The 26,996-nt window shown below is 42.2% G+C and overlaps 1 protein-coding gene across 1 annotated transcript; it reads right to left on the reverse strand.

Moving 5' to 3' along the window:
- Positions 1-12,525: 12,525 nt before the first annotated feature.
- Positions 12,526-20,274, reverse strand: trib2 (tribbles pseudokinase 2). The gene is made up of 3 exons (XM_079996891.1): positions 19,063-20,274; positions 16,926-17,218; positions 12,526-14,600 (listed from the first exon to the last, which is right to left on the reverse strand). Exons 1-3 carry the CDS (start codon positions 19,330-19,332, stop codon positions 14,132-14,134), a joined length of 1,032 nt encoding a protein of 343 aa, XP_079853017.1. The 5' UTR covers positions 19,333-20,274; the 3' UTR covers positions 12,526-14,131.
- Positions 20,275-26,996: the final 6,722 nt, after the last annotated feature.

Genomic DNA, 26,996 nt, shown 5'->3' on the forward strand with positions numbered 1-26,996 from the left:
ATTCAACATCTCCGTGGCTGAATCAATGGTCCTGTCCTGCTTCAAGAGGTCCACCGTCATTCCTGTCCCGAAGATCGCCTCTCCTGCCTGCCTGAATGACTAGCGTGCGGTGGCCCTCACCTCGGTGATCATGAAGTGTTTCGAGAGGCTGATTAAGGATTATATCTGCGCCTCCCTCCCCCGCACCTTGGACCCGTTGCAGTTCGTGTACCAGCAGAACAGATCCATGGATGACACGGTCTACCAGGTACTGCACACCACGCTCACGCACCTGGATGGCCGGAAGGGGGCCTATGTGAGATTGCTGTTCATCGATTATAGTTCAGCTTTCAATACCATAGTCCCCTCCAGACTGGCTGTCAAGCTGAAGGAGCTTGGACTGAATACTCCGCTGTGTGCCTGGATCCTGGACTTCCTCTCAGCCCGACCCAGGTGGTTAAGGTGGGGAAGCACATGTCCGGCTCCCTCACTCTGAACCCAGGATCCCCCCAGGGCTGCGTCCTCAGCCCCCTACTGTACTCCCTGTACACATATGACTGTGTGGCCAGGTCCAGCTCCAACACCATCACCAAGTTTGCTGATGACACCGTTGTCGTGGGCCTGATCACCGACGGCGATAAGAAGGCCTACTGCGAGGAGATGGCTGACCTGTCACTCTGGTGCCAGGACAACAGCCTCCACCTGAACGTCAGAAAAACTAAGGAGTTGATTGTGGACTTTAGGCGAGGATCACAACCGAGGACGCACGCGCCGTTGGTGATTAATGGGACTTCTGTCGACAGGGTGAGCAGCTTCAAATACCTGGGAGTCCAGATCACAGAGGATTTAACATGGACTTTACAAACAGACACTCTGGTGAGAAAGGCGAGGCAGTGTCTTTACCACCTCAGGCAGCTGAGGAAATTCCGGGTGTCGGGAGGATCCTCAAGTCCTTCTACTGTGGAGCAGTGGAGAGCATCCTGACAGGCAACATCACTGCCTGGTTTACGAACTGTACTGCTCAGGACAGGCGGGCCCTGCAGAGGGTGGTGCAGTCAGCTGAACGTACCACTGGAACTACCCTCCCCTCCCTGCAGGACCTAAACACCAGGAGGTGTAGTAGCAGAGCCCGCAGGATCATGAAGGATCCTCACAACCCCAACAACGGACTGTTCCAGTTGCTGCGGTCAGGCAAACGCCTCCGCAGTCACACAGCGAGAAGAGAGACTGAGACAGAGTTTTTTGTCAATGCTGACCTCACCAGGGGTCCTCATCGAGCACATAGCACACACATAGGCTCCACTACCTAACTGTATTACTGTACTGTAGGTAGCATACTGTACCGCATACTGTGTCACTGTTCAGGGTTGTTCGGTGTTACCGTATTGCTGCGCCGTACTGTTGTATACTGTGCTGTATATCTCACAAACACTACCTCACTTTATTGTCATGCCACTTTAATGCACATATCTTTATATACATAAATAGCCTATCCCATATACATAAGTCTATCCCATATACATAAGCCTATTCCCTTTATCTATTCTGTACCCCTCCCCCCTATGCATTACCCTTGAGTTCTTATTTTATTTTATTTTATTTTATTTTATTTTATTTTATTCTATATATTTTTATTTTATTCTATAGCATTCGACTTAATGCATTACGTTTTAGGTATCAGTTAGTTGGTCAAGTAGAAATTCTGAGGTTGCTACTGTGTTCAGTCTGGGACATATTCGGTGTATTCACCGGGTGTGTTGCATTTTACTGCATATGTGTATGAAAGTATGTAAATGTATGTGACGGATAAACCTCTTGAATCTTGAATTTTGAATCTAGTAACAATGGGAAGAGATACTAGTAACAATGGAAATTGATACGAGGAATAATGGGAATCGATTCTAGTAACAATGGGAATAGATACTGGTAACAATGGGAATAGATCCTAGTCACAATGGAAATGGATACTAGTAACAATGGGAATAGATACTAGCCACAATGGGGAAAGATACTACGAACAATAGGAAGAGATACTAATAACAATGGAAATGGATACTTGTAACAATGGGAATAGATACTTGTAACAATTGGAATAGATACCAGTCACAATGGGAATAGATACGAGTAACAATGGGAATAGATATTAGTAGCAATAGAAATATACTGGTGACAATGGGAATAGATACAAGTTACTATGGGAAAAGATACCAGTAACAATGGGAATAGATACTAGCAACCATGGGAATAGATACTAGTGACCCTGGGAATATATATAAGTGACAACTGGAATAGATACTAGTAACAATGGGAATAGGTACTAATAACAATGGGAATAGATACTAGTAAAAATGGAAATTGATACTAGCAACAATCCTAAAAGATACGAGTAACAATGGGAATAGATCCTAGTAACAACGGGAATAGATACTAGTCACAAAAGGAATAGATACCAGTAACAATACAAATAAACCTCTTGAATCTTTAATCTTGAATCTTGAATAGATACCAGTTACAATGGGGATGGATACTAGTAACATTGGGAATAGATACCAGTAACAATGGGAATGGATACTGGCAACGATCGGAATAGATACTAGTAACAATTGAAAGAGATACTAGTAACAATGGCAATGGATACTACTAACAATGGGAATAGATACTGGTAAAAATGGAAATAGATACTAGCAACAATGAGAAAAGATACTAATATCAATGGGAATAGACTGATAACGATTGGAAGAGAGACTAATGACAATGGGAATAGATATTAGAGACAATTGGAAAATAGATACGCGTAACAATGGGAATAGATACTAATCACAATGGGAATAGATACTAGTAACAATAGTAATATATACTAGCAACAATGGGAATGGATGCGAGTAACAATGCGGATAGATACTAGTCACAATGGAAATAGATACTAGTAACAATCGCAATAGATACTAGTAACAATGGGAATAGATATTAGTGACGATTGGGATAGATACTCGTGACAATTGGAATATATACTGGAAACAATGGAAATAGATACTAATAACAATGGGAATATATACTAGTAACAATGGAAATATATTCTAGAAACAATAGGAATGGATACAAGTAACAATGGGAATAGATACTAGTAACATTGAAATAGATACCAGTAACAATAGGAATACATACTAGTAAGAATGGGAATAGATACTAATAACACTGGGAATAGATACTAATACCAATGGAAATATATACTTGCAATATTGGGAATGGATACTAGTAACAATGGGAATAGATACTAGTAACATTGAAATAGATACTAGTGACAATAGGAATACATACTATCCCTATTCTTATTTAGTAAGAATGGGAATAGATACTAATGACAGTGATAATAGATAGACAGTAAGTGACAGTGAGAATAGATATTGGTGACAGTGGGAATAGATATTAGTGACAATTGCAATAGATACTCGTAACAATTGGAATATATACAAGTAACAATGGGAATAAAGACTAATAACTGTTACAGAAATTAAAGGGTTGCTTTAATCTGCAGTTTATCAATCGGTGTTCTTAAATAAACAGGCAGACAGACGTTGGTTTTACTTCTACAAGGGTTGGATCAGAGATGTGCTAAGGAGCAGCTCTCTGAGTCGAACAGCCTATTTTCAGGGAGTCAGAGAATATATGGTTAGATACAGAAAATACAGTCAGCTTGACCTCACAGGTGCAGAAAATAATTGGTCAGGCCAAGATAAGGCAAGTTTTGAGGATGGGGCAAGCTTTTTGGCAGGAACCCAAGGGAGGACACAATCTAAAAAGTTTGTGAAAGATTTTACCCTGTGTGCTGAAATAAAAGTGTGTGACTGGAAGCTACATGAAGTTGTGTTATTCATTGTGTGTGTGCATATATGTTTATGTGATAACATGGATTTAGGTATATTGTTACATAACAATAGGACTAGATACTAGTAACAATGGAAATATACACTAGCAACAATGGGAATGGATACAAGTAACAATAGGAATACATACTATCCCTATTCTTATTTAGTAAGAATGGGAATAGATACTAGTAACAATGGGAATAGATACTAATGACAGTGGGAATAGATATTAGTGAGAGTGGGAGTAGATATAAGTGAAAGTGGGAATAGAAATTGGTAACAATTGGAATAGATACCAGTAACAATGGAAATACATACTAGTAACAATGTGAATAGATACAAGTAACAATGGGAATAGATACTAGTAACAATGGGAATAGAGACAAGTAAGGATTGGAATAGATACTAGTAACAATTTGGAAGAGATACCAGTATCAATGGGCATGTATACTAGTAACAATGGGAAAATATACTAGTAACAAATAGAATAGATACTAGTAACAATGGGAATAGACACCTGAAACAATGGGAAGAGATACTAGTAACAATGGGAATAGATACCAGAAACAATGGGAAGAGATACTAGTAACAATGGGAAGAGATACCAGTAACAATGGGCATGTATACTAGAAACAATGGGAATAGATACTAGTAACAAAGGGAATAGAAACTAGTAACAATTTGAATAGATACTAGTAAGAATTGGAATAGATACTAGTCACAATTGTAATAGATACTAGCAACAATGGGAGTAGATACTAGTAACAATGGCAAAAAACACTTGTAACAATTGGAAGAGATACAAATGACAATGGGAAGAGATATTACTGGCAATTGGAATAGATACTCGTGACAATTGGAATATATACACGTAACAATGGGAATAGATACTAATTACAATGGGAATAGATATTAGTAACAATGGAAATATATACTAGCAACAATGGGAATGGATACTAATTACAATGGGAAGAGATACCAGTAACAATGGGCATGTATACTAGAAACAATGGGAATAGATACTAGTAACAAAGGGAATAGAAACTAGTAACAATTTGAATAGATACTAGTAAGAATTGGAATAGATACTAGTCACAATTGTAATAGATACTAGCAACAATGGGAGTAGATACTAGTAACAATGGCAAAAGACACTTGTAACAATTGGAAGAGATACAAATGACAATGGGAAGAGATATTACTGGCAATTGGAATAGATACTCGTGACAATTGGAATATATACACGTAACAATGGGAATAGATACTAATTACAATGGGAATAGATATTAGTAACAATGGAAATATATACTAGCAACAATGGGAATGGATACTAGTAACAATGGGAATAGATACTAGTAACATTGAAATATATACTAGTAACAATAGGAATACATACTAGTAAGAATGGGAATCGATACAAATAACAATGGGAATAGATACTAGTAACAATGGGAATATATACTAGCAACAATGGGAATGGATAGTAGTAACAATGGGAATAGATACTGGTAACAATGGAAATCGATGCCTGTAACAATCGCAATAGATACTAGTAAAAATGGGAATAGATACTAGTAACATTGAAATTCATACGAGTAACAATAGCAATACATACTATCCCTATTCTTATTTAGTAAGAATGGGAATAGATACTAGTAACAATGGAAATAGATACTAATGACAATGTGAATAGATACTAGTCACAATGGGAATAGATACCAGTAACAATGGAAATAGATACTAATGACAATGTGAATAGATACTAGTCACAATGGGAATAGATACCAGTAACAATGGAAATAGATACTAATGACAATGTGAATAGATACTAGTCACAATGGGAATGGATACTAGTAACATTGAAATAGATACTAGTAACAATAGGAATACATTTTAGTAAGAATGGGAATAGATACAAATAACAACGGAAATAGATACTATGAACAATAGTAATATATACTAGCACCAATGGGAATGGAAACTAGTTACAAAGGAAATCGACACTAGCAACAATTGAAATAGATAGTAGTAACAATGGGAATAGATACTAGTAACCATTGCAATAGATACTAGCAACAATGGGCATAGACACTAGTAACAATGGGAATAGACTCTGGTAACAATGGTAATAGAGCCCAGAAACAATGGAAACAGATACTAGCAACAATGGGAATAGATACCATTAACAATTGGAATATTTACTATTAACACTGTTAAAGACAGCTTAGCATAGCATCCTATACACACAGGTCTGCAGTTATCATCCAAAGTGTCGCTGCAGCATTTAAAGCCTTTTAGACACGAGGAAGGAAAGAAGACAGGCCTGGTAATTGACCCCGGGGTGCGTGACGACGACAAGAGGGTATTTTCTTTTTTTCGGCTCCGTGCAACCTTCCCTTGCCTATCGACGATTTTAATGTTTGATCAATGTGTCGAGTGACTCTGGATTGCTGTAATTACACACAACCCCCCAAAAGGAGAAGCTATTTTAACGTCTTGTGCCATCAGTGTGCAGAGCCAGATAATTGGGTATTGACTAAAGAGTGTGAAAACACAATAGATAAGAGACCAGGACGTGGGACCTCTCAGTCTATTTGAGACTGATTATGCCATTTACTGATTCGATAATTTGAGCAAAAGTTGAGGAAAATAGGAATCATTTTATTTTAATTGGGACTTATTTTAAATAAGTTTCGGTCTGACCACTTAAATGTGACGGTACTTACTTTCCTAAGCTCGTATATACGTGACCATGATTTGGAAACATTTTAAATAAAAGTATTTCTGTGCTCCCATTAGTGGTAATGATATTAAATGGGTTTATAATGGTTAATTATAAGGTACTTATCATGTTATGTCAACATTAACGTTAATTTCTCTGTTGTATTGTTCTGATAACTATGTCTCCTTCTGTATGTCTGCAAAGAATCAGCAATTATTAATAAAAAAAGTGCAGTTAAGATAAATGGATTAACTAATTCATATAGGATGAGCTCATTAACATAAATATGAGTTATTAATACGACCATGGGTAATCAGTGCAAATTAAAGAACATTATTCATTTGGTAAGTAACCTAATGTGTAAAAGAAAAATAGAAAATAAATAGAAATAGAAAATCCTTATGCCTGATTTATAGTAGGAAAACAGAATGAAGAGATTCAATTAACAATTTATTACCCACATTTTCTTAGTGCTATCTAGTGTTGGAAACAAACACAGTTTTTAATCTGTTTTGTCCCATATTTTAGTACTCCATTCAATAATCTCGATATGCCATCTCCTATTATAAGTGTCTATTTCCAGTCATTCTGGATTAAATGTACATTTCCCTGGCGTCATCATCTATGTTGTACCAGTGATTCTGGAAAAAGTTTTATTAGGTTATGACTTGAATAACAAAACCTGGGGAATATCACGGGATTTTGACTTTTCAAGCACTTCAGCAAGGTATTCCAGTCCTTCGATTTCTGAGGATGAAATTCAAGCATTACAAGCCCCTCAAGGACCTGGTAAGAACCCTGTCTCTCTGTACCATCTAGCTCTTTTCCCCTCAGCTCAGAGCCAGTAGCAGCTTCATGGATGGATGAAACACAACAAAAGCCGTCTGTAGTCTGTGTGTACAGGCCTCTGGGACCGGGGCCCATTGGGACCGGGGCCCACTGGGACCGGGGCCCTTCGGAGCTGGGCCAGGGGACCTGGAGCCCTGGAGCACCCTGATGGTCTTACAGCCACTAAAACAGGACTGTTTGAAAAGGGGTTTAAATGCAGGGAGATGTTACACAAGCCGCCTGTTAACCGTGATTGGGTCGAACACTAAATAACCTTCCCCAGAGTGAAGCCACAGGGGGGAGGGAGGGAGGGGCTCGTATGCCTGCTGAAAATGAAAGTGAAATGTCGATTGGCTGGAGGGGAATGAGGAAGGAGAGAGAGGGCGAGAGAGAGAGAGAGAGAGAGCAATAGAAGGAAGGGGTGGAGAGAGGGAAGTGGATGGAGAGAGAGAGAGAGGGGAGAAAAACTGACAAGGGGGTGAGGGGAAGAGAGTGGGAGCAAAGGAGAGAGGGAGGGAGAGGACGAGAGAGGGGGGTGGAGAGAAAGGTTGACAGAAGGGGGGAGTGAGAACGAGGGGCAGAGAGAGAGCAAGGTAGGGGGAGAGGGAAGGGGCGAAGAGACAGAAAAAGAGGGAGGTGAAAGAGAGAGGGAGAGAGATGACGCGAGAACATGTAGCGGAGAGAGAAAGGGGAGAGGAAGAGCGAGCGAGCGAAGGAGAGAGGAGACGAGGGATGGGGCGAAAAGAGGGCGAGGGAGGAGAGAGGAAAGGAGAGCGGGGGGAAGAGAAAGAGTGGCAGTGAGAGGGAGAGAGTGAGAAAGAAGCGTAGAGAGAGAGAGAGAGGGAGAAAGGGGGGAGGGAGAGACAGAATAAGTGACAGAGAGGGTGGAGGTGAGGAGGGGATGGGCAGAGAAAGAGAGAGAGAGAGAGAGAGAGAGAGTAATGTATCTTTTACCATTACTATTTACTTTCAGGCCATTTATTACAGTTGACCTAAAAAGTCTAATTATACATTAAATACACAACGTTGCTTTATTTCAACAGTGCTGCTACAGTGCTGATGGGATTCATAGTTATGAAAATATTAAATGTAAATACAGTTATGAAAGTATTAAACATAAATACAGTTATGAAAATATTAAATATAAATACAGTTATGAAAGTATTACATTTAAATACAGTCATGAAATTATTACATTTAACTACAGTTGTGAAAATATTACATTTAAATACAGCAATGAAAGTATTACATATAAATACAGTTATGAAAGCATTAAATATATATACAGATATGAAAGTATAACATTTAAATACAGATATCAAATTATTAAATGTAAATACAGTTATGAAAGTATTACATTTAAATACAGTTATGAAAGTATTACATATAAATACCGTTATGAAAGTATAGGTAGACTTAAAAATATTAAAACAGCGATTTCTCCACTTTCCCCCAAATTTGAACAGGTTACGTCACTCGCCGCTGTCACAATAAACTGTAATAAAACTGTTTATGATGTATTCATCCCAAATTGAAACGTGTCAAACCTCTATTCTGGATTTCTCTTTTCTCCTAAAAAACTGGACACTTGCGTTGTTTAGACAAAATCATTCGAGCCGTGCAACACTGTAACATATAATAATAAAAATATAATACACACAAACGCATGATCAGTACTGATATAAACACAGTGCTAGGAATGGATGTTAAAAATAATGAAATGCAGCAACTGTTCAGCAAAAAATCCCTCAAATTGAAGTCGTGAGGCAAGGAATAAAGCTCGCTTTACACCTGATATGACAAACGACAAGAGCTAACAGGAAGTCCATTCATTCCTATGGAGAGTGGGATTCCGCAGGAGAAAAGCTGTGAAGCGCTGCGATGTGCAACGTTGACGGGACGTCAACAAAATTGTTTTTTATTTTCTATTTTCCCCGACATTGTAATGCGAAACTCAGACGCAGTTCATCCGGCCGCCACTCGGATGCGATTACGCATTCGGTGTGAAGCGCGCTTAAGGCGGAGTTCGGCCTGGACTCATTCACTCATTCGCTCTTACACTCATCCACTCATTTCTTGCGTTTTAATCCTGATCCTGCGTGCGGAAGTCGGTGACTGGGATTTAAAATGATGGAAATTCAGGTCAAATTCAATCAAAACCGAAATGTTGAAGTCTGGTTCTGGTTTGCGTTTATGCAGAACTCTGCTTTAATTAGAGTCAAAATCCCAAATCGCACATTGTGGAAATCCAAAGCGCCCAAACTAATATAAAATCAAGCTTGATGGCGGTAGACATGGGAGAAAGTCTTCAATAACAAAATATTTCCCACAGTAATTGCTAGTTATTGTTTTGATCGTGAGGTGAATTGAGGAGGCTCCAAATCAACCATTATGGATAATAATTCAATATAATCACTGTCTCTGCTTTAGTGTTATTGTATTACTTGGGAGAATAGTTAACATTTCCAACAATGATGAAAATTGAATAAACATTACGTAAATTATAATGTCTTGTATATTACATGAAGTAAATAATACATCAAATTATATTTGATTACATTTTAGAAAATGAATGAGCAATTTTATTTGAAAACTAGACTTTTGTTCAGCATATACATAACGTTATTATATATTGTATGTGAAGTATATTTATCTATACATGTACTAACTATATTTACTATATGATGGTGTCTTACCACCACTGGAGGGCAGGCTTGCAATGCAGCGGGAGGGTCATTTTATCTGGAGTATTTATATTTATATACATTTATCGTGTATTCATCAACCCAGAGGAGGCCATAATGTCTAGTGCGGTTAAATATCACAAATAATATAATATAACATATTATAATATTATTATATATAATATTACCGAAAAAATGTAATTAAAATGTTTTTATTATCACAATCCTCTGATTGTAATATTAAGTTATTGTAAGTCGCTTTGGACGAAAGCATCAGAAAAATGACATAATGTAATAAAATGCTCATTATTGGGTATACAGGTTTCTGTCATTTTAAATTTAAATTAAAAAAAATATATATATATGTATATATGTATATATATATATATATATATATATACATACACACACACACACATACATACTCTACTGTATATATGGCATAATCCTACGTATATGTTTTTAGGAGCCTCATATCAGATTTCTACCTCCCAAAAAACTCATTACTGTTGGTGAGTGAAATGAAGCACGGCAGACAGGACATTTTAAATATTGACAGTGGTGGGGAAAATATTAATATCCTAAATACATCAATAGAAGATTAAACCCCCAAACAAAACACTAATCATTCTCCATTGAACATAAAGTAGAAGTATTTTAAGCACTTGATGTCAAAATCTACTTATGTATCAAAAGTTAAGTGCATGTTTTGGCCATGACACGCCCCATCCCTATAGTGTGGATGTTAATTATTATTATTGTTGGCAGACAGACATTCAAGTTGAGCCTTTTTTAAACTATATAGAAGTCGATAAGTCAATAAGATATAATTTTAATATAGGAAAAAAAAGCAATATTTCATGTAGACATTAAAAAATGATAATTTCCCCCCCTGGCTAGGCCTGTTTTAAAAACAACTGTTTTGAATTTTTTATTTCTATGCTTTTACTATTCTTTGTATTTATATCATGTATTTTGTTACTTATTATGTGAAGCACGTTGAATGAAATGTAACACTATTTACAGATGAATGTGTTGGGAAAAGTGATCTTAGAACCGAGTACCTGGTAGAGCCGCTCTGCCTTCTGCATGGAATCTTGTCTTTCTCTTCGAGTGGAAGTGACAGAGCTTTTGAGACTGAACGACTCCGGTGGAAAACCATATCTGCAGATAAGGAGGTGGAGTGAGCTGCTCGATGAACGGGACTACACATATTCCGGTCAAATATATTCTATCCTTTGACTGAAATATTTTGTGTGAGCTTGGACAAACGAGTTTGGTTTTACAGATCAGACATGGCCGAAATGGAATTAATATTTATAAGTATGTTTTTAATTAGTGTATAATCCCATGAAAATAAGAACCGCGTTTTGGTTAACTTAGAATGAGCCGTTTTTATCGACTTGGGGAGCGGGTACCCTTCAGGGAGGTCGCCATGTTGTACCGCCATGTTTCTACAGTAGCCCAGAACGGACAAAGCATACACTGGCTCTAGAGAGGGACTTTTTGTGTTTTTCGCGGCACCTAAAGGCCACCCTAGATCCTTCTACTTCATTTGAAAGGGGGGGGGTGGGTGGGGGGCTGAGTTTGCTGCAACCTGCAACTTAAGGGTCAAGTAATCATTGTTGAAACTCATTTCCCCTCCGCCCATTAATAGAGTGGATAAACTATAATTTCATAAAGAAACCAATCTACAGCGGTATAGCCTCGCTGAGGGACCGAGTGCTGCTGTTGTCGTTTGCCACCAGCCAATAGCGTCACGGTAACAGACGCTCCCACTACCGGGCAGAAGACGAGGTTTAAAGATGGAGAACTTTATTCACTTCGGCTACCGGCATAAGCAACGTTTATAAGCTACATTGCACGCCATTTCTTTGTCTTGTGAGGAGGAAAATAAAAACTTTGCCATTTTGATATCCTTTGCATTCCGAGATACTGCAAGATGTCGGCATTTTGTCTCGTTTTTTAATTGACGGTTCAACTGTCTGTTTAGTCTTTTAACGCCCTCACCCGGCTTGACCTTATCGACCCGGGAGTGCCGCCGCAGCCTTCGTTTGCCCGACTCCTACTCCCCATCACAAAGAGGACAGAGACATCCAACAGCATTTCACAATTTATTTACCGAATAAATTTGGACAAAAAACACCAGAGTCTTGTTACGATACAATCAGAACATCCGAGGCAGAGATCCCACCATGCACCAACCCCTTCCATGAAACAAAAGGACTTAACATTAGCACCAAATCAGCACCAACTTAAATAAGGGTAGCTCATCTTTACAAAAACAAAATGTGAAAGCAACTGTGGATTTGAAAAGCAACTTAAAAAAAAAAAAAAAAGGAGCAAATCAAAGTAATTTTCACCTTTATTCCCCCCCCTTTAAATTTTACTTGTTTTTTTTTTGAACGAGCACCCCCCCCTCCCGCCCCCACTCCCTGCTAGGCAGGCTATAGCATTCGTAGGGCACATGCCAATGACTAGATTTAAAAATTAAAAAAAATAATTATACAAATTCAAGTAACATTGAGATACGACAAAACATGTCCACTGGTACCCATTCAGAGCATGATCATTTCACAGAACCTACGCAGGCAGTAGAAAACTGAAATATGGAGATCCTGGTTGAGACCATGTCATAGCAATAGTATCATTGAAGAACGCGTATCAAGCTACAAAAGAAAGAAGGGAGACTGGGTGGCGTGAGCGACCGGGCACAGAAACACTGGCACAGGAGATATGTTGTTTATTCTAAAAACTTCAGACAGACATTCTTCCCCCTCGTGTGCCTGTCCTGTGTCGAAGATATTGCCTACGTTATACAAGGGAAAAAAAAAAAAATCTCTGAATAAAAAGAAAAACCCTGCAATGTATCTTTAAATATATATTTATATTTATATATAGTTGTTACAATTTAAATAAATGTTAAGTTCTTAGTTTCTACAAATGAAGAATGAATTTAAATAAGAGGAAGCTAGTTTTTTTTTTTTTTTTCCCATTTATTTATTTATTTTGAGAGGTGGAATCGTTCCTTTAACCTAACCGGACCCACATCAAGTGCATGATGCCGTGTTTGGAGGCCTTCCAAGTGAACGGTTGTAATGTTTTAAGGTTCAGCAAGGGAGTTGAAAGCAGCAGTAACAATAGAATGGAACAGCCCAGAAAAAAGCGAGAAAACAAAACAAAAGAGGCGATATTGACGAATAAAAAAGCGGAACAAAACAGCATGGCAATAGGCTTAAGAGACAGAGAAGGCTGAAGTACAAAGCCTGAAAACAATTATGTGAGGGTTTTTAGAGATTATTTGTCAAGAAGAAAAGAACATGATGAATAATGCAACAAAAAACGCAAATACATAAACACAAAACAAAAAGATGACGCGTGAAGAGGAGGCAGCTCCATCGTTTGGATTTTTCTACAGCTACGCTCCCGGGTCAGACGCAGGATCGATGTGAGGTGTTAAGATCCCGCTCTGACCGGGAGGTTTCTGGTTGTGTACCGATGCTACCGACAGCTATGAGAGGAAAACGAAAACAACAAAAAGTAAAAACCAAAATGCATACTGTGAAGGAGTGGTACTGCAGTTTGTGGGTTAATTTCGAAACGCTTCTCCTTGGCCTCCCGTGCGCTCTCCTGTCCCTTTGCGCCGTCTGTAGTGTGCGTCTCACCACATGAACCCAATACAGATCCCAAAAGAACATTTTGCTACATTGGTTGCGACTTTGCATGTTTGGTGACGACAACCCTGAGGGGGTGGGTGTGTGTGTGTGTGTGTGTGTGTGTGTGTGTGTTGGGGTGCGTCTCCAGGTGAAGTAGTAGGTGTCATTCGTCATGCCAGGAAGGCAGGCTCAAGGTTTTCCGTGGAATGATGGAAGGAAAACGGGATGGAAACACCTTTTTATCATGAGTGACAAACGCTCACCTGCTAATCTCTAAAAACTACCGTTGTTTTTTTTTTTAACGGGGTGGAGGGCAGGGGGGCTCTGCTGGCGAGCCAACCGTGGCGGAGTTTTGTCCCTTTTATTTTTCTTGTGCTTGGCATCGGTGTCGACGGCTCAACTGAAGAACTGCTCCAACTCGTCCTCCATGTTGACCTCGGGCACCGTCTGCTCCTGTTCGCGCTCGGCCCGGCTGGGCGCCGCCGCCGCCGCCCCGGTCGAGGCAAACCACGGGTGCTCCAGGATCTCGCGGGACGTGAGGCGCTCGGCCGGCTCGCGGCGCAGGACGGAGCGGATCAGGCACTTGGCCTTGGGCGTGAGCGTCTCGGGGATGCTGAAGTGGCCGCGGCGGATCTTGCTGAACAGTGAGCCGGGCTCCACGTCATGGAAGGGGTAGCGCCCCACCAGGATGGTGTACAGCATGACGCCCAGGCTCCACACGTCCGCCGCCTTTCCCGAGTAGCTGCCGCCCGCGTTGAGGATCTCGGGGCTGACGTACGCCGGGCAGCCGTGCTTGTCCGACAGCGAGTCGTCGTGGCCGCTCAGCATGTACGTGTCCTCCAGGCTCTCCAGCTTCACGAGGCTCCTGGGGGACACACGGAGGGTTGGGGGGGAGGGGGGTGAGATAAATAATGACACCAATGCTAATGCACATGGACCAACATGTTCACCACTTTGGCCTTTAAAAACCTCCTTCCACACAAAGCGGAGGACACTGCTCCAACGCGGTCACATTCACAGCGGTTACGCTTCAGTTCAAGAGGAAATTCTAACGTGCGCTGAAAGATTTAAGTGGGGCACTTCATTGTGATCATCGTCTTTGTGTTCCACATTCTGCCCATTTCTGAGGAAATAGAGCACATAGTACCCAGGGCCCCGAGTTTGACATTCCCTTTTAGATAAAAGCACAAACACGCCAAGATAAAGCTAAATATAACATTTTGACCGTGTTTCAAATTCACAAATGAATGGCCGTCTTTACTTCAATATATTATGGGGAAAAAAAGCCCTTAAAATATGGGATGGTTTTTAATAATGCACCGTGAAAGCCATGATTGTGCAGATGTATTGTTACCAAAAGAAAAAAAAAAAAAAAAGTGGAGAACCAAGGCGACAAAGTCATGAGAAGGAGACTCAGGAGGCAGCACGAGTGTCACCATCTGTGTGTGAAAGCAAAACTCAAAATGCAAAACAAGACTATTCCAACTATGACTCCTCTCAGTGAACGTAGGCGCTTCTACTGGGTTAAGATTTGAGCCACGGCCTAACATGTGTGTCATATAGGGCCTGAGTCATTTAGCTTTACAATATCGATTCTGTGATGCAGACTTTATATTGTCCAGGACTTTCATTTTGGTAATATTGTGATTTAGTTAAATGTTGTATTTAAGGCAATTTCTGAACTTCATAAGACTGTTCTACTACTACCACTAACTGCTTGGTCATAATCTCATGAAAGCACCACTAATTATAGGTATATTCATAAAAAAAACTTCAATAAAAATTCACATCTTGTCGTATAGCGTTGAGGAAAGTTCTGTTTGTTAAGTGCAAGGCAGTCAAGAGGTTAAAATGATTGTCAATGTAAATGCCATTGTCAAGGAGATGTGTTATTGTTTGCACATGTTGCATTACTTCTTGGTATAACAAACAAATCTGAAAACCAACCTGTCGGGTTCAAACACGAGACACATGTCTGATTGGATCAAACTCTCTCGCTGCAAAATCATTAGGTGTGAATTTAGCCTCTTATTTATAGCGCAGCCGCTTCATTTGAGCTAGGCAGGAAGCTTCATGGCCGCAGATCCTTAAAATATCTCCGGAGCTTACTGCTGGCGTGGCGGGGCAAGGTGGCTCTGTTGCACTATTGGATTCCACTCGTGGCTGACCTTTGACCTGTAGACTTACATAGGCTCGCTTGGTCAACTCCTATCTGCAGTGTGACATAACCAGGTCAGGGAATCAACACACGCTGTGGAAACCTGAGGTCTCTCTCTCTCGCACTCTCTACTCTTACTGACCTGTGATTTTCATGCGTTTTGTCTCTTTAATTTTCCCTCGTAATTCCGTTTTTGTGACATGACTTACTGAAAATAAAGGAACCTTAAAACTCTCTCTCTGCTCCCCAAACTGAAACATGAATGGATTTCAATCACAAGAGTCTGAGGCAGATTTCTCCTCTGCAAGGTCTGAAGAGTTGCAAGACACATGGAGACATTACAGAAGGTCAACTCCAAGTCAGTGTAAAATCTTGGATATGATATTATTTTAAAACGCACTTCTTGGCATCCGTGGCCCTAGAGCGAGCTGCTTTAAAATCCAAGGGCACTCAAGGACCGTATTAAATACACAGAACAGCTCAGCTTGCCCTTTCCACTGTCAGCGCCAGAGAGTGACACCAGACATTCAGAATGAGGGCACAGAGGGGCAGCATGCGCCTCTGATACATGGTCTTTAAATGACCAACTGCAGGCGACATTAAATATGGTACTCTTGCTTGGAGGTACACTGGTTGCTGTGGAAACAAATTCAATGTCTAAATTGTTGGATGCAATGTCCATATGTCACCACCAGATGGCAGTAGCACCGTGCCAAGCTTAATATAGAGGACACCACTCCTGCTGATCTCTACAGAAGCACGGCATTAACCATCGGAAGCTCGGTTTCAATCAAACATCTGTCGCACAAAAGCCAGCAGTTGCCAGCTTTTCCGTTTGTGCTTATCAGGTGCCATGCGACCTGACTGGCAAAGCCATCAGCAGGCAAAAAAATATCCAACAGCAGGCAGGGGAAACACATGTTTCAGAGCTATAGTTTCCCAATTAATGCAATAATATTCAGAGAAAATACAACTATACAGAGAGCAAACCAGTAAGTACCACAGCAAAGCCAAGACGCAAGTTGTGCTCACCTGTCCTCGTTCTTGAAGACAAACTTCCTCAGTTTGAGGTCGCGAAGGACCAGGCCGTTGTCATGGCAGTGAGCCACGGCGGAGGCTATCTGATGGAAGAGTCGCGCCGCCTCGTCCTCGCGCAGCTTCTTGCAGGTGCGGACAAAAGAGTGCATGTCGCCATAGCTCCTCTCGAAGAACACATATGCCCTCGTCTCGCCGAGTAAGATCTCCAGGATCTGGTTGATGTGCGGGTGCCGGCCCAGAGCAAAGTAGGCCGCTAGTGACTCCTGGTACCGGCCAATGTCAAACACCTGCCAACGAAAAAAGGGTTTAGAGCCCATGGTTAGACTGGTTGCATGGTCCTATACCTACAAAGCATCAAACTCTGAGGTTACATTTTCCCCTGTCTTGACATACAGATAAAAAACAATGAACAAGCACAAATGGCCCTTTATGTATAGCCTGATGATTTATTGATGCACCTTTAAGGTTTTATAAGCACTCATTTTATAACCATTCATTCTATAAGAAATTGTCACAGCCTTCTTTTTTCCCATGCATTGATCAACACACGGCTCTGTCTGACAAATTGCGGAATCTGCCACAATGATGTGACACTGAAGTCTTATTTCGCGGGGGGGGGGGTTGAATCTGGGCCCGGTGATAGCAGCAAGTTAGTGAATAGACTGCAGCGTGGGGTTGCGGTGTCTCGTTCTGTTCCCATAGTAACCACCCAATCGACGTTCAGCACAGCCCGTTCAGGTGAGAAGGCTTCTCCGCCCGCAGTCAATACAGCCACTCTCCACAGCTCTCACGGTCCTAAAGTTATGACCTTGGCTTCCAGCTTGGCAGAAACTATTAATCCAGGACATAGAAATTGATCTTAGTCGCTGCTTTAAAAAGGAGGTGCTCAATGAAACTGAGGCAAAACAGTAAAGGTAGCCTGGAGGCTATGCCAAAAGGCCACGGATTCATTGTGGCCAAGATTACACATTATCTCTGGAAAGCATTATTGGATTTTGGGCATGCTGCTTTCCTTATATCCAATGGTGCACGTAACTAATTTTGATTCGTCAAGCCACTTTAGTCTGCTTTAAGCACCGACGTTGAATGTACCCCAGGGACATTCCAATGCCCTTTTAATTTCAAATACACTTCAATCAATACAGATTTAATGTGTGGAGAGGAAAAAAAGGGCATGAGGTTGTCCTGAATCCTGGGGGACTATTGGTCTATTTCTTATGGCTAAATGGTCCGTGTTAATACTGGGTGGAGTTGCTTAAGGCCATTAACATTGGTTAACTTCACCAGTTGAGGAATTTGCTTCAGTGACGGTCTTAAATGTTTTTATTTTTTTTAACTTAATTTGTCATATGAAAGGCGGTTATGAGTATGCATATGCAAAAAAATGGATCTCCGAGGGAAAAATGATCCTATTTGACATGCACCGTGCTGAACAAAGCCCCGGGTGAAGGATAGGACTTTGAAAGGAGTGTGTGCGTGGTTACTCAGTCCTTTGTCAATGTTACATCATGCAATCCAAACCACACTGCCTGGCTGCACATGCACTTTTTCCATTAGGCTGCTGGCTCTCCATTTACCAGGTGCAGGAAGAATTTAAAGGCCTATTCGGGAATAAAATGTGGCATCGACCAATTTGCAACAAAAAAAAATACATCACTATTTAATTTTTACTGGTTTTGATGAAGGAATGCCCAACTGAACTACAGGTTGCATGGTGGTGGGTTTGTTGGTTTCTCTGCAGTGTTACTCATCAACCCAGTACATCTGCACAGTTTCAGAATCACAATCTGTTTATCAGGCCATGTAGATCTATATTGTAGGAATTTGTCTTGTAATATTTGGTGCATTGGGCAGTGCAGATAGCCTAAAAAAAAGTATTACAAAATGTGCTGTATGCACTAGAACAAGATAAATGGATTACAAAAAAGGGAGATCTATCTATCTATGATGAATGGACCAGAATGGGCACGGCTGATAATGGATGGGTTAAGTCTGAGTTATAATGTGTGTTATTACAATATACTGCACGGTTATTGCACGTTGCAATTTGTGTTGGATGTTATTAGTGTTATTGCGAAATACTGCATTATTGATTGCATAAGTTGTAGTGTGTGTCGGGTCGTGCACTCACCTTGCACACGAGCTCCTCCCCACTGTGCAGGTGCGCGGCTCTGAACACGTGGTCGCCCTCCAGGGGCTCCAGCAGCAGGTAGTCCCCGATGCGGGAGGTGCAATGCGTGGAGTCCGGGGTCTCCGGCGGGCTGGGGGAGCCGAGGTTGGGGCTAAAGCTTTGGCTCGACTCTGTAGTCCTCAGGCAAGACAGCTCCTCGAAATCGTGTGATTTGTGCCGTGATCTCCCATAACGTGAAATGTTAATGGGGTTTGACCTGTGTATGTTCATGAGGAAGGATGTAACGACTCCACACGACACCCCGCGGGCCTTCCCCTCCCTCGTTCGGGGCAACTTTGGTTTTTGTTTGCAACGCCGCCGGGGTGGGGGTGGGGAGGGGGTGGATCGCGATTGCACGGCGTCCTCCGGTCGATCTCGGATAAAAACTAAAAAAAAAAAAAAAATGTTCCAGGAAAAAAAAAAAAAGAGCTTCAGCTGCGTCTCGCCGAGGTCAGACCTCCCCCAACACCCTTGATCAGCGGCGGTCGGAGCCGGGTGGTGGGATCACACACACAAAGGGGAGTAGGTAGACGGCTCTTTGTTGCAAACTTTAGCTACCGTTCGGCCCCATGCTAGAGATGACACACACACACAACTGCGCTCCCGGCTGCGGGGTTTTCAAGCGGAGTTCTCTATCGACAGGAATAAAGTGAGAACTGCAACAAAGGCAACACATCAACCGTCGGGTTTTGCAATGAATGGAGATGCTAATTTAGCATCGTCTAGTTGCTAGCTTATCTTGCAGGTTTATAGTATGGCACCTTTAATAATGATAATAATAATAATAATTATAATAATAATAATAACGAAAGACACCCATAAACGAAAATCACCTTCGGCTTTTGAAGCTTATTCACCGCTCGGCTAGCAGGTGCAGGGCTAACTAGTTAGCTTCAGGTCAGTGCATGGCCTTGCTCTCCTGATTACATCCATGTACGGCGGCTGTCATCGCCCAAAAGTGGAGAAAACCCTCCGGACCCGGAGCTGCCGAGCCTTCGTTGCGTGCAAGGAGCCGACGCGATGCCCGGTTCTTTTTCACCGCGACGGACGTCGTTCCAACTCCGAGAGGGAGAGCCGCCGCCGCCGCCGTCGTCGCCGCCGCCGCCGCTGCCACTACCGCTGCCGCTTCGGCGTTTGAGAAGGAAGGGACGGGCCGGCCGACTTTCCCCAGGCCTATCCCTTCAGCAAGGCATCCTCTCCGGCGGTGCTGTGCTACTGACGTGGCCGGGGAGCGGGGGAGAGACCTGGTCCGTTCGGCGCCGAGCTCCACTCCACGCCGCGGTTCAGGGCGAACTGATGGGGCTTCCACGGGCGCGCACGTACACGCACGCACACACACACGCACGCACACACACACACACACACACACACACACACACACACACACACACACACACGCACGCACGCACGCACGCACGCACGCACACACACACACACACACACACACACACACACACACACACACACACACACACACACACACACACACACACACACACACGCACACACACACACACACACACGCACGCACGCAGGAGCCATCCCCGCCCCCGTGACGTGGGTCGCACTGCGGGATCCGATTGGCTGTCCCGCCGGACGAATCGTACGCGGCCGTGTGAGACCTATGGCGCCGGGGCCACGCCCCTCGAATCGAACGCGACGTTCTGGGAGAGTCGGACATCGGCCATTCCAAGTCGGTGGATCGCCGCTCCCGAGCTGTGTTCCGTTTCCTCCGTCCAGGGGAGGGGGACGCGTGGGCGCCCGGAGCAAATGTGCATTGTCTGGCAAGCCTGCGACGTCCACACGCATCTAGACAAGAGCAACAGCCATTAAGCGTAGTTTATGTCCGAAGGTAGACGTCTTTTATTAAAAAAAAAAAACCCCACGAAAACAACAACATGCAAAGTGAATTGTATTCACCGCTAGCAGCGTGGGACACGACGTGGCTGTGAGTGTGACGTCACACAAATCGCCCAAACCCGGGCCCAAGCAAGCGATGTTCCCAAAACTCCGACTTCAAGGGGCAGTTCCTTTGTACTCTTCTTGGGATGACGTAGGTTTTTTTTCACCGAGTTCCGACGTCGGTGGAACGCAGCATTAATGTATCCGGTGCTGGTGAATTGGATGGGAGTGGGGGTGGGATGCAGCTACTGTACATGGCTGTGTGTTACATTTGTGTTTCCTCCCGTAATGTCATTCATGGGAAAGACTTTCACCGGAGCACTTTGCGTCATGATTTCTTTGCAGCCAAATAGCAATTGTATACGGATGCATCTGCAGGCTTTCTCAAAAGCAAAATGCCTCATTAATGAAATGTGCATTGTTATATCTGCTATGAAATAGCGCGCGGGTGTGAGAAAAGGGATTTGGACATTCCTTGAAGGCATCTGGGGCGTTTGGAGGAATGTTTGCAGCTGGAAAAAAGACACTAACAGGAGTGTTCCCGCTAACCTTTTCCCCCTTTACTGAAGGCATGGGGCCATGTGCACTTTGTGTAAAGGGCACATACACACATATTTTTGCAGCCTGCCTGGAAAAGCCCCCGCAACATGGTAATGCACTTTCACACAATCCTCTCATTTCAGAATGGTGGTGCACAGCTGTAGGAATGTGGTTCACCCACTCGCCATCATAACCCTGCAGCTCTCTGGGTGCATTTCTGTTTATGTGCGATCAAATCGATGCGACCCACCTCCCTCCCATCTTTGTAAAATAATTGGAGCTCGCTTCCACTAACGCCGCCCTTTGTGTCATTAACCATTAACCAGAAACACATGAAAATACCAATAACAGATTTGTATGTCACTCGCACACCACTCATTACGATTTCTATCGGGCATCGGTGCGTATAGGTTAGACCAAACATTGTGCAGGCCGTGGCTCCACGTTTGCCAAATTTGTCAAATGCTTTAGCAACAGACAGATCGGATCTGTTAAAGCCTGGACCGCAGCTGGGCGTCAATCAGAATAATAATCCCCAAAGACTCGCGTTGCTCCCATTCTGTGATGGTCGGGGTGACTCATTCTTAGTGGAGGGCTGCACTCGAGTTAAGCCACAGAGCCACATCAGCTCTCCAGACACGTCCGTGGAGCAAGGAGGAGGCTGCCCCAGTGCAGCCATGCCTCCGAGCAAGAAATCGTTGCAGAGTGTGCGTGCGTGAGTGCGTGCGTGTGTGAGGCTGAAACTGAGACGTGTCCTGGAAGACTCCAAAGGTCAGCGAGGACGAGTGAGCATCTCTGAATCAGGTCCCCGGAGCAGTGTTACTCACCGCTTCCCTAATAGGCCGTGTCTCCCCCTAGACACTCATCCCAGGTCACTTTCAGCGTTAATAGCAAGTTGTTGTTTTAAAGGGTCCTCGTGCCGGGCCCCAGGTTGTAAACACATTAAAAATGACATTTTCTTTCCGTACACACATTCCTTACCATTCATAGAAGGGAAAGGAACATCATGTGAAACCTAACAACAAAATGTACTGTACAATGCATATACATTGTAGCTCAGGAGGTAGAGCTGGTGGTCTAGTGATCTAAAGGTTGCTGGTTTGATCCCAGGCTCCTCCTGCTAGCATGCTGTAGTGTCCTTGAGCAAGACACTTAACCCCTAATTGCTCCTGATGGCTGCGTCCGTCAGCGTTTGAACAATTGTAAGTCGCTTTGGATAAAAGCGTCTGCTAAATGTAATGTAATGTAATGTAATGTAATACATAGGCTTCCAGTATTATTATATACAGTGGTCCAATATGTCACATGTATTTGCATCAGTTCACATACAGATAGATACACTGAATTCAATAATACACATGTGCATATAGGTAACATGCAAGTTAATTGAGGCCGAAATCCATTTCAAAGTACATAGAACTGCTAAATTTGGGGAGTGATAAGCACGAAAGCGATGCACACAATATAGAAAGTGCAAAGAAAATTAGCTGGGTGCTTTTGCACGTTCACAGCACTTAGTAACTTCCACCATTCTAAGCATTTTTTTGGCTGAGGGCACGGCAGGAAATGCTTGTATGCAAATTGATGACCCCCCCTCCCCCCACGCACACACACACCCCTCCCCGCTGCCGGAAGGATCCACCCGTCAACGTTGAGGCAAACCCTGAGGGACATTTCTCGGAATTAAATAAACACCAGTTCTTCCGATAACCTTAATCTGACCTGCTGTCACCAAACTGGCGCATTCAGCTGTGTGTCATGTGAATGAAGCAAAATGGAAATATCGCTGACGTGTTTCGCCTCCACGCAACAAATATTGTGAGAGAGTTTGTTTTTTACTCCAATTTCTCTGCAGGAAGTGTGGCTGGATGAGTGGCAGGTGGCTAAGATGAGGAGATGAGAAGCGTCCCGGCACTTGGGGGAGACGGGCATTGGCGTCATCGGCTCTGGGTCCTCCTTTGTGGAGTCAGACGGCTGAGTGAGGGCTGGTGGCAGCTCTGCCGCTGGACAGGATGACTCACTCGCTCATAAGTGGAGAGGTTAATAATAGTCATGTTCTACAGCTGGAGAAATGAAAACACACACAGAGCCTGGCTGAGTCGCCACCCCAGCCCTGGGAAGGGTGCAGGGGAAAAGCAACGCGTTTCACTGCACTGCTGCCTCACAGTAAGAAGGTCCCGGGTTCGATTCCCACCTGGTGGCACCATGCTCAGATGCTCAGGATGAGGGGCCTTTCTGTACAGAGTTTTAGGACAGAATTATCCAGTTCACCATTACCTGCAAGTATTGGTTCTGGTCGTCACCGCTACATGTATGCGTGTGCATTGCACTGGTGAGATTATTTCTCCTTTTTCTCCCATCTTCTCCTTCTTGTGCAACGAAAGACTTAAATTACATTCCCAGCCTGCAAGTCCCAACAGAATGGCTGTTTTCCATTATTAACATGCATTTGTAAAAATTATACTAGGTAAGTAGATCAATTTCAATATAAAATAATTAAACAATTACTTATATAAACAAACAAACAAACAAACAAACAAATACATAAATAAATATGTAATTATTATTAATATTGGGGTGATTAAATACATCTATGTATATGTTAATTAGAAGATGACATAAAGCCAGTAACAGCACCGGCCAAATGGAAGACATCAAAAAGAGAACAGCAGTAAAACAGCAATATGCGTATCGCTGTCATCCTGAACTATATCAAACACAGCAATGTGTGTGTGTGTGTGTGTGTGTGAGTGTGTGTGTGTGTGTGTGTGTGTGTGGATGGCAAGACTCATTTTAAACATACACCTTTAAAATACAAAATTAAACAGTAATTAAACATTTAATCATTTCACGAAGAGTGAAATAATGAAATGTCTGATGTCCATCAAACATCCGAGGTGCGGACTACATGTCTGTGTGGTTTTTCAGGATGGGAGGTTCTAGCCCGCGGTAGCAGGAACCGCCACACATCCTGTTTACTATGGACTCCCCCACCTCCCTCCCTCTGACTCAATTGTTTGTCTTGGTGCCGTCCTGTCATTTGTAATTATTCTCTGTGTGCAAACCCATCAATTAAAGACTAATGTGAGACAAAAAATTGTAAACACATTTTTTATAGCAGTGGCATGTGATTCTGCTGTTTCCCCTGTGATGATACTGTATGTGCTATATTTATATTTTTGTCGGTATTGTGAAGAACAACTTGTCTAGGAGGCACAACGGCAGCAACCATTTATTAAGGCCTTGATACTGTGATATGCTGCCATCGGTGGGGGAAGAAAACATTTTACATTAAAGGTGCAGTGTGTCGGATTTAGTGGCGTTTAGCGGTGAGGTTGCAGATCACAACCAACCGAATAGCCCTCCCCATGGCGGTGCAACTTGGGGACCTCCGTGGAAGAGACGGCAGCCGAAACTCGTGAAATGTCAATCTCTAGAGTCAATGTTCGGTTTGTCTGTTCCAGGCTTCTGTAGAAGAAACACTTAAGTACAATTATAGAAGTACTTGCTTTTAAATGTACTTAAAATATTAAAAGTAAAGGTATTTTATTTTTTTTTTATTTGTGGAGGGCTTTCTGCTTTACACCTACGGACCTTTGATCGACGTACTGAACCAACGCTATTTTATTTCCATCCCATATGAAGAATGCAAAAAGAGGAGGTGCTCAAGGAACTACACTGTGCCAGACCCGCCCGGTCGGTTTGACGGTCACGTCTGGCCCATGTACGTCAAACACAAGAACATTCATGTTCCCGGCCGACCACTGATATAACAGATGAATTACCACATGAAGTGGCTATCGTAGCTTTCTTCTGCAGATGAGTGGTCATGCAGATCCTGATTATAATTAACAAAGTAAATTAAATTAAATTAGATCTATTAGACAATAATACAATAAAAACACAGAAGACTAAACACATCATAGAGGTCATGTTAAAAAATATACAATAAAAAAAGGAGACTCTTGAAGTGAGGCATTTTGTATACATAATTTCCAGTAAACAGTATACATACATATATATATATATATATATATACACACACACACACACACACACAAACACACACACACACACACACATATATACATATACTGTATATATTAATATACTATATATATATACATATATACATATACAGTGGAACCTCGCATTACGAGTGTACCAGTTAACAAGTAATTTGTTCTACGAGCCAAGGCTCGTGCAAATTTTTGTCTTGTTTTACGAGTGGAAATCCATATTACCAGCGAGGTTCATACAGCGACCGCTAGGCCCGAGCACGCTCTCCCGACAAGTGTGGCCACCGCTGGCTTAACGTGGATATCTCGTTGTGGAAGCATCCCTTTTGTGTTTTCCCAGAGTTTTTCTTGTAGTTTTGTGCGTTTTTTGCTTGATAAACATGAAAAAGGAACGTGTGTAGTGTAACTACACCTTTTCTGTTTGAAAACCCATAAACAATTATTTTTGGGTGCTTTTTGGGACTTGGAACGGATTAATTATATTTCAATTAATTTCAATGGGGAAAATTCATTCACAAAACGAGCATATTGTAAAACAAGCTTGGTCATTGAACCAATTAAACCCGTAATGCGAGGTTCCCCTGTACTGTATATATATATATATATAGGGTTAGGGTTATATATATATATATATATATATATATGTGTGTGTGTGTGTGTGTGTGTGTGTGTGTGGAAAATGCAGTGAAGTAAACAATGTGCAATGTAATGGTACTTAAATAGTATAGGGGGTGTCAGTTATTTACAAATATAAATATGAATCCAGATTTTTTATGTAAAAAAAATACAGATATTTGCTTCGAAATATAATTGAATACAAGTCTAAACTTTCTGAATATACTTTAGTAAAATACAGTTACTTGAAAAATTCACTTAAGTACAGTCAAGAAGTACTTATAAGTACTTTCCACCACTGGCTGCCATTCTACTCTCCATATCTACTGTATGTATTTCCCCATGAACCACCAGTATGAAAGGAGGACATGGTCTTAAATGAAAAGAAAACTAATTATTCTCTCCATTTCAGTCCATTACAGTTTGTCAATACAAACGTGCCTCAGAGAGATGTATAATGTATAATTTAGCAACCTTCCGTACCATACATGGAGAGGAAGGATTCATGGAAGGTAACGGAGATGGCAGCGCTCTGGGGGAGCGCTCTGTCGGGAGCGCTCTGTCGGGAGCGCTCTGTCGGGAGCCTGCAAAACGTGCAGCATATGTTCAAGGCTACGAATTAACACATCCAACAGCATCGCCCGGAATTAAAATTCATGGACACACATGCCAATACAAGTGACCATTATTATACAGGAAAGGCATCAAGGCGGGTCTAGCTCTGAAACGCTGTTAAAACGTATCGAATCATGATGCACACATAGGTTTCGTGTGTCAAGTCATAATAATAAAGTGGTTAAAATAAAATCATTCAATGGA

The sequence above is a fragment of the Zeus faber genome (assembly GCF_960531495.2).
Source record: "Zeus faber genome assembly, chromosome: 2".
Lineage (NCBI taxonomy): Eukaryota > Metazoa > Chordata > Actinopteri > Zeiformes > Zeidae > Zeus > Zeus faber.

Bases quoted from the DNA above. Each gene is read 5' to 3' on its own strand.
- trib2 (XM_079996891.1), bottom strand. From the start codon at position 19,332: ATGAACATACACAGGTCAAACCCCATTAACATTTCACGTTATGGGAGA. The intron at 17,219-19,062 runs GTGAGTGCACGA...TTTCGTTGGCAG, and splicing joins GGGAGGAGCTCGTGTGCAAG to GTGTTTGACATTGGCCGGTA. The intron at 14,601-16,925 runs GTGAGCACAACT...TGTGTCCCCCAG, and splicing joins GTCTTCAAGAACGAGGACAG to GAGCCTCGTGAAGCTGGAGA.